The sequence below is a fragment of the Saccopteryx leptura genome, chromosome X (assembly GCF_036850995.1).
Source record: "Saccopteryx leptura isolate mSacLep1 chromosome X, mSacLep1_pri_phased_curated, whole genome shotgun sequence".
In the NCBI taxonomy this organism is placed as follows: Eukaryota; Metazoa; Chordata; class Mammalia; order Chiroptera; family Emballonuridae; genus Saccopteryx; species Saccopteryx leptura.
Genome location: NC_089516.1, coordinates 74,477,604 through 74,494,030, shown reverse-complemented (window position 1 = coordinate 74,494,030; position 16,427 = coordinate 74,477,604). Strand labels below are relative to the sequence as shown.

Sequence of the window (16,427 nt, the reverse complement as noted above, 5' to 3'; positions counted from 1 at the left end):
CCAGATGGTTATACAAGCGAATTCTATCAAACATTCAAAGAAGACTTGGTTCCTATTCTACTCAAAGTCTTCCAAAAAATTGAAGAAGAAGCAATACTTCCAAATACATTTTATGAGGCCAACATAACCCTCATACCAAAACCGGGCAAAGACAGCACAAAAAAAGAAAACTACAGACCAATATCTCGAATGAATACAGATGCTAAAACACTAAACAAAATACTAGAAAATCGAATATAACAACATATTAAAAAAATAATACATCATAATCAAGTGGGATTTATTCCAGAATCTCAAGGATGGTTCAACATATGTAAAATGGTTAACGTAATACACCATATCAACAAAACAAAGAACAAAAACCACATGATCTTATAAATAGATGCAGAAAAGGCATTCGATAAAATACAACACAATTTTATGTTTAAGACACTCAACAAAATGGGTATAGAAGGAAAATATCTTAACATGATACAGGTCATATATGATAAACCATCAGCTAACATCATATTAAATGGCACAAAACTGAAGGCTTTTCCCCTTAAATCAGGAACAACACAGTGTTGTCCACTCTCTCCACTCTTATTTAATGTGGTACTAGAGGTTCTAGCCACAGCAATCAGACAAGACAAAGAAATAAAAGGCATCCATATCGGAAAAGAAGAAGTAAAGGTATCACTTTTTGCAGATGATATGATCCTATACATCAGAAACCCCAAAGAATCTACAAAAAGTCTATTAGAAACAATAAGCCAATACAGTAAGTTCGCAGGTTACAAAATTAACATACAAAAGTCCATAGCCTTTCTATATGCCAACAATTAAATATTTGAGAACGAACTCAAAAAAATAATCCCCTTCACGATTGCAACAACAACAACAAAAATACCTAGGAATAAACATAACAAAGAATGTAAAGGACTTAAATAATGAAAACTACAAAGCATTGTTAAGGGAAATAGAAAGAGATACAATGAAATGGGAAAATATTCCTTGTTCATGGATAAGAAGAATAAATATAGTCAAAATGACTATGTTTCCCAAAGTAATATACAAATTTAATGCAATTCCTATCAAAATTCCAATGTCATTTTTTAAAGAAATGGAAAAAAATCATCAGGTTTAAATGGTACTATAAAAAACCCTGAAAAGCCAAAGGAATCCTAAGGAAAAAGAACAAAGCTGGGGGCATTACAGTACCTGACTTCAAATTATATTATAGAGCCACAACAATCAAAACAGCATGGTATTGGCAGAAAAATAGACACTCAGACCACAGAATAGAAAGCCCAGAAATAAAACCACATATATATGGTCAAATAATTTTTGATAAATGGGCCAAAAACACACAATAGAGAAAAGAAGGCCTTTTCAACAAATGGTGTTGGGAAAACTGGAAAGCCACATGCAAAAGAATGAAACTCGACTACAGTTTGTCCCCTTGTACCAAAATTAATTCAAAATGGATCAAAGACCTAAATATAAAACCTGAAACAATAAAGTACATAGAAGAAGACATAGGTACTAAACTCATGGGCCTTGGTTTTAAAGAGCATTTTATGAATTTGACTCCAAAGGCAAGAGAAGTGAAGGGAAAGATAAATGAATGGGACTACATCAGACTAAGAAGCTTTTGCTCAGCAAGAGAAACTGACAAGTTAAATGGACAGCCAACTAAATGGGAAATGGTATTTTCAAACAACAGCTCAGATTAGGGCCTAATATCCAAAATATACAAAGAACTCATAAAACTCAACAACAAACAAACTATCCAATAAAACAATGGGAAGAGGACATGAACAGACACTTCTCTCAAGAAGAAATACAAATGGCCAATAAATATATGAAAAGATGCTCATCTTTATTAGTTATTAGAGAAATGCAAATCAAAACTGCAATGAGATACCTCCTCACTCCTGTTAGATTAGCTATTATTAACAAGACAGGTAATAGCAAGTTTTGGAAAGGCTGTGGAAAAAAAGAAACTTTCATCCACTGTTGGTGAGAATGTAAAGTAATACAACCATTATGGAAGAAAGTATGGTTGTTTCTCAAAAAGCTGAAAATAGAACTAACTACCATATGACCCAGCAATCCCTCTACTGGGTATATACCCCCAAAACTCAGAGACATTGATATGTAAAGACTCATGTAGCCCCATGTTCATTGCAGCATTGTTCACAGTGGCAAAGACATGGAAACAACCAAAAAACCTTTGATAGATGACTGGATAAAGATGTGGTACATATACACTATGGAATAGTACTCAGCTGTAAGGAATAATGACATCGGATCATTTACAACAAAATGGATGGATCTTGATAACATTATATGGAGTGAAATAAGTAAATCAGAAAAAACTAAAAACTTCATGATTCCATACATAGGTGGGACATAAAAACGAGACTAAGAGACATGGACAAGAGTGTGGTGGTTACGGGTGGGGGTGGAGAAGCGGGAGGAAGAGGGGTATGGGGAGTGTGAGGGGCACAAAGAATACCAGATAGAAGGTGATGGAGAACAATCTGACTTTGGGTGATGGGTATGCAACATAATTGAATGACAAGATAACCTGGAGATGTTTTCTTTGAACATATGTACCCTGATTTATTGATGTCACCCCATTAAAATTAATAAAAAATTTAAAAATAAAATAAAAGAATATTCTTTAAAAATTTTTGAAAAAGCACAAAGAAACTACAACAAAAAAGAAAAGTTGATACTGCTGCTATGGGAGATACCAATCAGGGTGTAGATGTTGCTGCCATGGAAGATAGGAAAGCTGTTTCCATGGTGTTTGAGGAGGTCACTTTCTACCAGTGGTGAAGAGATCTCTTCTGGTAAAGAAGATTAATTTAAATTTAGGGGTCCAATGTCCCCAGCTCCATCAAGGTCTTTCCACAGGTTCTTATCCCAGCTATTGGATCTCATTTTTTTATAAGCCCTGCCCTCGTTTTAATATTAGCTATCCATCAAAGCTGAGAGTTCAACTTCCATTGTAATTTATGAAGTCACTGGATGAGGTTCTGCACTTAATTTTCAGCAATTTCAGCCCTGCAGCTAAAAGAGATAGGGTCTTGTATGGCTAGGGGCCACCACTGTGGCCATTCACGTGCAGGTTGTAAAGCCAGTAGCCACGGCCACCATCACAGCCACCTGGCCCATGCAGGTTCATATTAGATTCGGACAGACGGTAATGAAACAACGGAGCCAAGAACTGATGGGTCATCATCTTTATCCTAGCTTACACCCAGTGGGCAAGAAATACACACAGTGAGAAAACACTTTCCTTTCCATTCAGGGCTCCCAAAGCCACTGACTTATCTGAGTTTCCTAGAATCATAGTTTTCCTACCTCACCAGCCTTATTCACCTCTGTTCCCCGTCTCCTTCTCTCTGCACAAACTGAACAAACTGGCTTCTCCTTCAGCACTCTGCCATCTTGGCTGCTACACCTCTCCTCCATGTGGCCTTTCTCTCAATTATAGAACCAATCCTAATTTTGTGCCTAATTTCAATGCTTGCCCCTTTCTTTATCAAGTTCCTACAGGCTTGAATGAGAGAAATCTCCAGGATTACCTACAAATAAATGCTTTTACACCCCTACTCCATCTACCCCAGGGAGAGGTTCATGAAGGAGGCCCCCAATAGGGATATCCACAATAGGGATAACAGCAGGAAGATGGCCAGTCCAAGACAAACCTCCTTCCTAAACCCTATACCCTTTCCTTCCCCCACCTCTTTTCCTTTTTATGACACCACAGAGTTGAGAAATGATAGATATATGAATTTACCAGAACTTCCGACTGCTCTTTGGTTGTCCCACCTGGCTGCCTGACCTCACCCTTACTTACTGGATAATCGCCCCTGAAGCAGAAAAGTTCCAGAAAGCTGATCAACTGCCCAAAAAGGAGCATTCCGGAAAGCTGAAATCCTAAAACCACAGTAAAATTCATCTCATAATCTGTAACCGGTGCCTGTCTTCCCTGGAGAAGTGCCCAGCAGGGTTCCTTTCTTTCATGGATTCCAACAATTATTATTATTATTTTGCCATTAAATAATTAAATGTTTGCTAGAATTTACCAACTTGACCTCAGTTTTAGTTGCTGGAAAATTTTTTTTATTACTTTTTGTTTCTGTGAGCACAGTAGTAATTCATGTCTTGTCTTTCATTCATGATTTTAGTAACTTGAGTTTATTTGAGCCAAACTGAAGATAATTGTCAGGAAGCAAAAATGTCAGTGGAATGAGAAAATAGCAGTTTCACCACTTATTTTATACGTCACAATCACAGGAGAAGGTGTAAATGGGTTACATGAAATCCTTGGCCATAGATTAGGGAAGCTGGTGAAAGCAAAACAGGGAAATCTATGATTGGGTAAAAAGTAAAAGGTATAGATAGACACATACTTCTTTTACATAGGTAGGTAGAGGATACTTAACAGCATGATAATAATAACAATGAGAGGATTTGTGGGCTCTGCTTTAGTGTGCTGGCTGTGCCTAAGGGGTCTAGAAAAGATTACTCTTACATTTCAAAAGGCATGTTATTCTTACATTTCAAAGGTATATTATTGTAGATGAAAACGAGACAATAGACAGGCTCAGTTAAGGTAAACATTGAGCTTTGTTAGGGAAAAATACCACCCTGGGACAGGACTACCAGCCATGAATTGCTTTAGTTAGAAAGTTTTCATTTCAGACCATTCTATGTGGTTACTTTAGGTCTTTGAGTTTGTAAGGCTGCCATGTAGGCCTCCCCTGCACTTTTCAGGTTTAATATGTGCCCGCTCTTGCATCCACAGTTTTTTTTAAAGAGTTTAAAGTGAAAGTGAGTTTTTTAGTAAAGCAGTAAGACAGAAAGTGGCTACTCTACAGGCACAGCTATCTCATTTGCTCTTATTTTTGTGGTGTATTATGGTGAAAGTTTATATTATTAATTTTGGATCTTTTCAATATAAGCAGTTACACCTCTAAATTTCTAAGCACTGTTTAGATACATTCATAAGTTTTATATTGTCTTCATTGTAATTAATTAAAAGTATTTTAAATTTTTCCTTTGATTTCTTCTTTGGTTATTTAAGAGTGTGCTGTTCAATTTCCAAATATTTGTAAGTTTCCCAATTTTCTTTGTTATTGACTTTTAATTTAATTCCACTGTTATAAGACAATATAACTTGTATCATTTATATCCTTTTAAAACGATCAAGTTTTGTTTTGTTCTAGAATATAGTCTATTGTAAAGAATGTTCCATGTGTTTTTTTTTGTTTTGTTTTGTTTTGTTTTTATTAATTTTAATGCAGTGACATTGATAAATCAGAGTACATATGTTGAGAGAAAATATCTCTAGATTATTTTGACATTTGATTGTGCTGTATACCCCTCCCCCAAAGTTAAATTGTCTTCTGTCACCTTCTATCTGGTTTTCTTTGTGCCCCTCCCATCCCCTAACCCCTCTCTCCTTCTTCACCCCCTCCCCCCTCCCCCAACCTCCCGCCCCTGTTGCCATCACATTCTTGTTCATGTCTCTGAGTCTCATTTTTATGTCCCTTCTATGTATGGATTCATCTTAGTTTTTTTTTTTTCTGATTTACTTATTTCACTCCGTATAATGTTGTCAAGGTTTTTTATTTTTTGGTTGGTTTTTTTTTTTTGGACAGAGACAGAGAGAGGGTGTCCCAGTAGAGCCCAAGCTCTACGTTGATCAGGTGTCTCTGATTCAACTTCTCCGTGCAGTGGGGACTCTCCTGCTTATCAGCAGGGCTGGCAGACTCTTCGAGACTACTCTTGAGGCAGCTATGAGGATGCTACTGTTAAATGTCACCAGAGGAAGACACGACCAAATGTAAAGCCAGTAGCCAGGGCCAACATCACAGCAGCCAGACCCATGCAGTTTCGCATTGGATTCGGACAGTCAGTAAAGAAACAACGGAGCCAAAAACTGGTGGGCCATAATCTTTAATCCTAGCTTGTACCCGGCAGGCAAGTAAAAACACACACTGGGCTCCAAAACCCAATCACATTCAGTGCTCACAAAGCCACTGACTTATAAGAGTTTCCTAGAATCAAAGGTTTCTAGCTCACCAGCCTTACTCTCCTCAGTTCCCCATCTCCTTCCTTATCCCAGATACAAACTGTACAAACTGGCATCTCACTCAGCACTCCACCATCTTGGCTGCTTTACCTGGTCTCCTCCACGTGGCCTCCTTCTGCTCTCTGCTCTGCTCTCTCCTCTAATGATAATCTCAGGAACCAAGCGGGCAAGCTCCCGTTCTGCCCCCATTTTATAGTGTAGAAATCCAAACTCTTAATCCAATATACAAAATAGGGAAGTCTCTAATACAAAGTCACTTCTCTGAGGCATGATTGGATTGTACCACCCCACATCAAAAAAGGGTGGGAAAGGCTTAATCCCAAAACCAAGCCCCAGGCTACAAGGATTCTGCCTGCCCAGAGACACACATTAATATCACCTGGGCAACGGCCTCCACGTGGGCAGCGCCACTTTAACAAAGTGAGCATAATACATATTTTATCTGCCCAACACCAACACACAAATTAGTTGCAATAATCACACAGATAATTTGTTACTCACAAGTCCTTTTGGCATGCCTGGGTACAGTTTAAGGGGACCCCGTCGGCGTGCTCCTCTCAGCTGGCTTTGGTCAGAGCTCAGAGTGGCGTGGAGACAGTCCACATCAACTTTGGAGTCTGGGAGACTACTGCAGTAGGAGGCTCCTCAGCTTTAGTACCCTTTCTGGCCAATGCCTTCTAACAGGTGTCAATCTACAGGATTATCACCTCAAACCACCTTTCTGGGAGTTCCTCGCAGGGAATCCCCTTTATGTCAATCAACTGAAATGTTTACATTCAACCACTTTTTAAAATGTTCTTATTTTCATTAATTTGCAAAGTTAATGTAAATAACACCAAGCTACTTCTTATCTGTGTATAACTTCACACACATACTAACTGGGCTCTGCTTGAAAGTCAGAGTCTGTTTATCACATTACAGAGTTATGGCACCAAGTTACTTTTTATCTTTGTATAACTTCACACACATACTAACTGGGCTCTGCTTGAAAGTCAGAGTCTGTTTATCACATTACAGAGTTATGGCACTAAGCCACTATATTAATTCCTATCCCAATGGCAATTAAATAATTTTATTTAATTTTAATAATTATTTTTAGTATTCTTATAATTACTTTTATATATCTTCCGTATTTTTATATTTCTATATATTTAATTACTATAACCTTATATTACTACAACATTGGGATAGATAGGGACAGATAGGAAGGAAGAGAGATGAGAAGCATCAATTTTTCTTTGCAGCACCTTAGTTGTTCATTGATTGCTTTCTCATATATGCCTTGACCATGGGGCTACAGCAGACTGAGTGACCCCTCGTTTAAGCCAGCGACCTTGCTCCAAGCTCGTGAGCTTTGCTCAAACCAGATGAGCCCACACTCAAGCTGGCAACCTCGGGGTCTTGAATCTGGGTCCTCCGCAACCCAGGCCGACACTCTATCCACTGTGCCACCACCTGGTCAGGCCCATGTGTATTCGAGAAGAATGTATACTATGCTATTGTTGGGTATAGTATCTGTTAATATCTATTAGGTCTAGTTTTATTATAGTATTGTTCAAGTCTTCTGTTTCCTTATTGATCTTTTGCCCAGTTGTTTCATACATTACTGAAAATAGTGTATTGAATTTCCCAGCTATTCTCTTTGAATTGTCTGTTTCTACCTTCATTACTGTCAGATTTTACTTCACACATTTCGGTACTCTGCTATTAAGTACATACATGCTTATAATTGTTATAGTTCTTCCTGATATATTGAGACTTCTATCATAAAATATTCATTTTAATTCTAATAACATTTTGGTTTTTAAAATTTTATTTCTTCTACTATTAGTAGGATACTCCAGCTTTCTTTGGTTGTTGTCTGCATGGTATATATATTTCCATTCATTTAATTTTAATCTATTTATATCTTTGAATCAGAAGTGTTTTACTTATAGACTGCATATAGTTGGATATTTTCCCCCCATTGGATTAATTCATTCATAGTTAATGGGTTGTTGATATATTTTAATTTACATGTCATTTTACTCTTCCTCCAGATTTACTGAGATATAATAGACACATAACATTATATAAGTTTAAGGTATACAATGTGATGATTTGATAAAAATGTATATTCTGAAATGATTATCATACAAAGTTAGTTTTCACATCCTTCACCTCACATAATTACTATTTTGTTGTTAAGAACATTTAAGATGTACTGTCGTAGCAACTTTCAGGTGTACAATACATTATTGTTAACTATAATCACCATGCTGTACATTAGTGTTGATAGTTTAGCTAAACTACTCCATCCACAACAATGCTGTGTTGGCATCCATTTTGAATAGACAAGTGGCCTGCAGTGCCCTTGAACTGACACTAGCTCCTTCCAGGAGCCATTGCCCTAGATAACATTCTGCAGAGTCACAGGTAAATATAAGTTCCTAATATGACTCTCTCAAGGCTTTTGTGATAAGTAGTCTCCACTGACTCCCAGGGTTTTTCCCTTGTGTACACCTTAGACAAAACCCCTGCAAAGCTGACCAAACACCTGCTCGTTTTGGTTTGAATTGACTAATCCAGCTTAAGCCCAGTAACCCCAAAGCATTCCAGACTTGGACCCTAATAAAGTCATTTGTCCCAGGACCTGCTGCTCTCTCAGCCTGTATAATGCCTTGACCTTCCTACATTGCCCCTTGAGACATGCTGTGCACCTCCCCCAGAACTTATGAGTAATAAACTTCTTTATACCAATTACCTTATGGACATTTGTTGAACTGAGGCTCACCATCCAACATCCTGAGGCTCTACTTAATAAATAATAATTTAACAAAGTAACAACTATTAGATTCCCAGAACACATTTCCCTTAAAACAAGAAATTTGTAATCTTTTGACCAACATCTTTTCATTTCCTCACTCTGCTGCCCTTAGCAACCACCACTTTACAGTTCTTATGAGTTTGGCTTTTTTAGATTCCATATATAAGCAACATCATACAGTATTTGTCTTTCTCTCTATGCCTTACACATTTTAGCAAAATGCCCTCAAGTTTCATCCATGTAGCTGCAAATGGAAGAATTTTTTAAGGCCAAATAATATATCATTGTGTTGATATATGTATATTTTCTTTATCCATTCATCCATGGATAGACAATTAAGTTGTTTTCATGTCTTGGCAACTGTGAATAATGCTGCTGTAAACATGGAGGTGCAGATATCTGCATAAGACAGTGATTTCCTTTTTCTTAAACATATACCTGGCTGTGAGATTTCTGGGTAACAAGGTAGTTCTACTTACAAATTTTTAAATAACACCCATACTGTTTTTCCATAGTGGAAATTTACATTCCCACCAATAGTTGTGTCATATTACTTTTGGGTTTTTTTTTTTAAAATGTGTGTGTAGCCCTTCTTGCTCCTCTATTCCTTCTTTACTGTCTTTTTTTTGCATTAAGTGAATCTTTTCCAATGCAGCATTTATATTCCTTTAATGATTTTTTCTCTATATTTTGTGAGTTGTTTCTTTAGTGGCTGTTCTGGAGCTTACTTTGTACACTAACTCATCATAATCAGTTTAAGATTAATACTAACTTAATTCTGCTGAGATATAGAAATGTTACGACTAATAAGTCTACCCCATTTCCTTCCTTTTGTGGTTTATAAAATATATACATTACCTCTAAAAGAATTATTTTCCAGCAGAAATTTTGAGGGAGTGTGACCCTGGCAACACTTTGATTTTGGGCTTCTAGCCTCCAGAAAAATGTGACAGAACATATTACTGTCATTTTAAGTCAACCAGTTTGCCGTACTTTGTTATAGTAGCCCTAAGAGGCCAATTTACCTATCAAGTAAACATTCTAGATATTTTTTTTCTGTGTAAATCCACATTTGCTTTATTTTCTGTAGTTTTTCTTCCCTTCGCAATTATGCTCTTTGCGACAAGGTTAAGACTAGTGATTTCAATTGCAAAAAAGCAATTCTTTGTCAGCATTAAGTTTATCCTGAACAAGAAATAAACACTTCTTATATTGTTTACACATTTTTATAACTTTTAACAACCTAGTCATTACAGTCAAGAGAACAGCAGAAATGTTGTGCCAATTTATTGACATTGCTTGTCATCTCCAAATTCTCCCTTATTCAATGTTCTGTGAAAGTGAATCTGGGTGATTTACATATGTCAGCAGAGGTAACTGGAAAAACAGTGCAGCAATAGAGGGTTTTGCTTCTTGTCTCTGGTGAGCTTACTGGGTAGGCTGCTTCTACAGCTTGTGCAGCTTTCTCCAGTGCCTACCTCCTGCAGTGCATGGTGGGTTGGTTTGGGTAGCACCCAGAAGCTTCCACCAGCATGCTCCCTTTGATGGCTTTGTAGTAAATTGCCTCTGGTGACCAAGTTCACTGTGAACATACATACTTTCTAGGCACCCCTAGAGGGCTGATTCCAGAGGGTAGGTTTCTGGGAAGTTCCAAGGGGTGGAGGTCCAGTGTTCTGCCTTCAAGCTATGACAGCACCTTTTTTCTCATTGAATGAATCTCTGCTGGTTACACCTCCAACCAGGTCTGGATTTTAGCCATGGTTGTAGAATAGGGGTTCGAATATTCTATCTTAGCTTTAGGGGTAGTGGTCTATCTGCTGTTATAGTTTATCTTATATCTGTTATTCTTATATTCTTTAGAATTCTCTTTACTCCTTACTAGGTAATCCCTCATTATTCCAATCTCCTATTCTTATTAATCAGTCTGTATTTTAAACCTTCTCTATTAAAATAACTGTGTGCCTTTTCTTTCTTGACTGCACTCAGATTGACACTGAAGCAGTCATTGGAATACCAAATACCAATGATCTATAAAGTTTGCTATATAACACAAATAAATTCACATAACTTTTGCAGCAATTCCTATGAAGTGGGCATAACAAGAAGTCTTACTCACATTTTACAGATGAGGAATAAGGTTTACAGAATTTGAGTTGTCCAAAGTCATATAGTCATTTTTTATCATCTGTAAAATGGGATAACAATAGAACCTACTCCTACGGTCATTATAAAGACTGAATAAGGAAGAGTTCTTAGCGTACGGTTGTGGCTTGATGTTAAATGTTATATATATTACACTTGAACTATAAAAGAATTTAATCTGGTGTTTTGCTAAACTGTTTGTAATGAGTTGTCTAAGGGATTATGTATCTTTCCAATATCTAATTTATTCACTTGAATGATATTTGCTTTATCAAGTACTATACCATAATGACCAAAGACAGCTCTATCATATCACAAGTACCTTGTGTGTGGTTATCTCTTTTTGAGGGGTAAAAACGTGACCAGAGTGAGAACTAACTGATCTACATTAAGTTTGTATCAGCATATTGTCATTCTAGGTTCACTGTGGTCAATAGCTGAGCTCTGAGTGAGGAAAGCAAATTCCTAAGACTCCAACCCTAAACATAATAAGGTTAACCTTCAAATTTGAATATTTATTTTTTAAATTTTTATTTATTGATTTTTAGCAAGAGAGGGAGGGAGGGAGAAGGGGAGGAGAAGAGGGAGGGAGAGAGAGAGAGAGAGAGAGAGAGAGAAAGAGAGAGAGAGAGAGGAATCTGTTTCCCTATGTGCCCTGACCAGGAATGGAACAGACAATCTCTGGGCTTCCGGAGGATGCTCTAACCAACTGAGCTATCCAGCCATGGCTGAACTTCAATGTTTCAATGTAAATAGTACATACAGTTTAAACAGTATTTCTGTTGTCATCTGGTTCAGTTTCTATTAATTACTTCTTTTGGACAAGGCTTGAGGTGGGAACAGAATATGAAGGGAAAGTAGGTAAGGAGAACCAGTTTACTATGTGTTGGTCAAATAAGTTTGTAAATATATGTTTGGTCGCTTATATTATAGTTTGCATTGGGTATGGGGGACAGGCTGTAAGCAGGCAGGGTGGTTATAGCCTAAGGCTTAGTTTTAAGACTAAGCTTTTCCCCACATCCTTGACTGTTACATGATGTGGGGTGGTGCACTCTCATGAGGAATCCCATTATGTCTCAGATAAGTGACTGTGTCAGAGACTTCCTTTTTTGTATATTGGATTAAAGGTTTTGGTTTCTACACTGTAAAATGGGGCAGACCGGTAGCTTGCTTTCTCTCGGTTCCTGAGATTAGCATTAGAGAGGAGAGTAGAGAAAGGCCATGTGGAGGAGAGAAGCAGCAGCCAAGATGGAAGAGTGCTGAGTGAGAAGCCAGTTGGTGCAGAGTTTGTGCAGAGAGAAGGAGATGGGGAACAGAGGTGAATAAGGCTGGTGAGCTAGAAACCTTTGATTCTAGGAAACTCAGATAAGTCAATGGCTTTGAGAGCCCTGAATGGAAAGGGAAATGTTTTCCCATTGTGTGTATTTCTCACCTGCTGGGTGCAAGCTAGGATTAAAGGTAATGGCCCACCAATTCTTGACTCAATCGGTTCATTACCATCTGTCTGAATCAAATTCGAACCTGCACAGGCCAGGCGGCTGTGATGGTGGCTGAGGCTACTGGCTTTACACTATGTGTGTCAATCATTGTACAAATAATTTGAACATTTAAGATTTCAATAAACCAAACACTGCAGGTCGGTACTGTACTAAGTGTATGGGGTTATATATTACCAAATGTTGCCAAAAACCTGTACAATACTACCTTGCATACATGCAAATCCATGGTTAATATAAAATGCTCTGGCAGTATTTGAATACACAATTAAAATTTATCCTACAGCAATGGGAGAGATGGAAGCACGTGTGAAACTTTCATGAGGTAACAGAATAAAATGCTTTGTGTGTGACAGCAAACTCCTCTTGCAATATTTACCAGAATCGGGGGACATTTTCAGAACTGGTCTTCCTGTATAACAATATGAGCCCTGCACTCTGGACTGGTAAGTACAGCACTTTCATCTGGTACAAAATCGTTTTAAAGAGAAATGAAGTAGGGGCTCCTTTTCCTTCCTTAGAAACAAGATCCTTTAGCGGCTAGCCTCCTTTCCATGGAGTAGAGACAAAACAAAAAAAAAAACAACAACAAAAAACAAAACCTCCTCGGTTCCGTGAGGAAAACGAAAAAAAAAAAAAAAAGCCGCTGAGTCAAGTCAGCGCCTCACGTGTTTCTCATGATCACACCAGAGGGAAGCCTCCTCCAACGGAAAGGGTCTGACTGCCCGCACAGGAAAGGCAACCGATTGTAGGGACCAGTGAAGAGAACGGCACCATAGAGTTCTACATGGGCTGATAGAGCGTCAGCCCCCAGCTAGCACCTCCCCCTCCTTCCGGGAGCAGTAGCTAGGCAACCATTGGCCATCTGGGAGAATCGAGGCCAGGCTGCTCCCTTGGTGCCTCTGGCGGCGAAACACCGGCGCTGCAGGTCCCTCTCACAGTTTTTACCTTCCCCTCTCTCCACCCCCTTTACCCCCGCCCACCCCTCCGCCACTTGGACTCCTCCCTCTTCTTCTCTCTCTCCCTCTCCTTCCTCCTCCGCCTCCTCAGCTCTAGGGCTAGAATATCTATGGGTCGAAACGTGATGCGATGAATCCGAGAGAGACCGAAACTAGGACGAAGAGTGCAGCGGATACGGCGGGACTCCAGGACATGGGGGCTTCAGTACAATAGAGGAAGCGCCCCCACCCGCCGCTGCTCGCCCCTCCGGATCGAAGCCCCCAAACTCCGTTGGGAAAAGGATGGCGGCGGCACCTACACAGATCGAAGCCGGTGGGTAGCTGTGTGGAAGGGCCAAGGGGATGGGGGCTTAGCGCGACGGATGTCAGTATCCTTTGAAACAGCTTCTATTTCTCTTCTTTGCCTCCCTCTTAACCTCTGCCCCCCCCCCCCTTTCTTAGAGCTGTATTACCTGATCGCTAGATTCTTGCAGTCCGGACCCTGCAACAAATCCGCTCAGGTGAGAGGGAGAAGGAGATGTGGGAGTCGTGGGGAATGGTCCCAAAGGGGAAGTCGAGGCAGCGGGGTGCGCGGTTCGGCCGAAGGAATGGCCGGCCTGTACTAGTCCTGCCATCAGCGACTGTTTGAAGCAGGGAGGGAGGAAGGGGCCGCTGGGCCAAGCGGCTCCTCACATTCGTCTTTCCCTTTTGCTCAGGTGCTAGTGCAGGAGCTCGAAGAGCATCAGGTACGGAGCCCCCTCGGGGAGAGGTGGGGAGGGCGGGGGGGGGGGCTGGCGGGCGGGAGTGCGGCGCTGGGACGGAGGGCAGGGGCCCACTGGGAGGCTGGAATCTGGGCACTCAGAGCTGTTGTCACTGGGGTGAACCGGCTGCTTCCCTCAAAAGGGGTAGGTGTCGCTGGGGTCTCAGCTCGCCCCCTCTTTATGCCTGTGGGAGGCGGTTTTTCAGCGTTTCCTCTCCTTCGCCCCCCCCCCCCACACACACACACACACGACTAGTCTAGCTCTGGAGTCAGAGCTCCATGGCCGAGAGAAATCAAGACGCCGAAGGGTTGAGGACCGGGACCCGGGCGGATTCGGGCTGATGGGGAGCAGAGGCTTGGCCTTGATCGTTTGCCCCCCTCCTTTCTTTTCTCCGGCCCCCAGCTGATCCCGCGCCGCTTAGACTGGGAGGGGAAGGAGCATCGGAGAAGCTTTGAGGATCTGGTGAGGAAAGTTTTCATTGCAACTTACCCCAACTCTTTCTCTGCTCCCTCCCCATCTGCTTCCCCCAGCCCGCCCTCGACCCCTCAGCCTGCGAGGCTCTCGAGCTCCGTGTGGAGCTGAGGAGCGGCTGCCCCTTCCCCCCTCCCGAGTCGGAGAAAGCCTATCTTGCCCTCCCCTTGGCCTCGCTTGTTAACACCCGAGAACTTTGCAGAACGTGACTTGGTTATCAGAGATGCGGTAATGTGGATGAGGAATATGTTACAAACATCGGGAAGACCCATTGTAGGGGGAAAAGGGAGAGAAACCAGGGGGTTATCTTGGGGCACGTACCATGGGCTGACGCTGGCCAATAGCAGCATTGGTAACAGCACGGAGTTCCGGATTAGTGGAAGAAAACGGGTTTCTGGTTGGTCCTGGCACGAAATACGGGAACTGAGGCCAGGCTCAGTCTTTTTGGGGGGTGGGGGACGAGGGAGGGGGCTCTGGAGGGGAGTTGACGGACCCGGATTGAGAAAAACGACAATTAAAAATAGGGAATATTGAGCGAATTCCAAAATTTCGAGTACTGAATAAAAACGATCGTATATCTCAAATTTTAGAAAACAGCTCATCAAGTCATGATTAAATCGAATTTGTGCACAATATTAAATAACAGCTATAGATTGTGACCTTTTGAGAATTGATGAAACAGGATTTTAGGCTTACAAAGAGACAACAATGGCCAGATTCTAAAATAGAACGTACTTCAGTAAAGGGCCAAAGGCATTAGATTAACTGTTGTTTTTCCTACAGATATAATTTATAGTGTAAATGTACCTTCTGTTTAGCATTGATACACACAAAAAAAGTGATCCTTTTTATTTTGGGGAGGATGTTTTATTGTATTAGCCACTGGCACAGTGAATTAGAAAGAAATGAAAAAAATGAAAGTGTGATGTTACAAAAAATCTAAATTGAGCCATCTTTCAAATAAAACTCAAATGGGGAAAAATCGAACAAAGTTTTAAAAAGTTGGAGGGGTATGGTAGATTCTAAATATAAATAAAATTATTTAAAATTTGTTTGCAATAAGACAGTATTTTAATTGCTTTGGTGTTAATTTGGCATTTCTCTTTGTATTAAATTACAATAATGAGGCCATAGTAATGATTACCAAATCTGCTATTTTTCTTATTTTTTGCAAATCACAGAAAATGGTACAATGATTGTGATAAGGATAAACTCCACCATCTGTACTCATGGTAAAAAATTCACAGGTGGACAAAAATTATTTTTTTAAAACTATATATATATATATATATATATGTATATATTATTAGTTTAATTAGTACTCAGACTTTTTATTGAATTTAAGTCCTGCTAAAAAAGGGCAACAACAGTGCCTACCAATATATATTTTAACATTTAATGACTAATGTGGTGTTGAAGATGGAGTTTTGTACTTAGGTGTGTTTAAAATGTTTTTGTTTACTTTTGTCTCTAAGTGGGTCATTTTAAGTAGAAAAGACTTAAAAGGAAAAAGCTGTTTAAAGGTTAACTTAACAGTAACAGAAAGTAAATGAACACCAAAATAATTAAAAATAGAGGGTCTCCTAACACACACACACACACACACACACACACACACACACACACACACACACACACGAAAAGCCCAGTCTATTGGATTTCCTTTTCTTATATTGTAAAGGCATATTTTAAGTAGTTGTAATCAATGTCCATTTTATG

General features: G+C 39.8%; 1 protein-coding gene across 1 annotated transcript in view; it reads left to right on the top strand.

The window, feature by feature from the left end:
- Positions 1–13,569: 13,569 nt before the first annotated feature.
- BRWD3 (bromodomain and WD repeat domain containing 3) overlaps positions 13,570–16,427 on the top strand; it is a 131,285-nt gene continuing 128,427 nt past the window's right edge. Inside the window, exons 1-4 of the mRNA XM_066357703.1 lie at positions 13,570–13,810; positions 13,939–13,997; positions 14,193–14,222; positions 14,640–14,699. Coding sequence (XP_066213800.1) covers positions 13,780–13,810; positions 13,939–13,997; positions 14,193–14,222; positions 14,640–14,699 — 180 coding nt within the window. The 5' untranslated portion in view covers positions 13,570–13,779. The remainder of the gene's footprint in view (positions 13,811–13,938; positions 13,998–14,192; positions 14,223–14,639; positions 14,700–16,427) is intronic.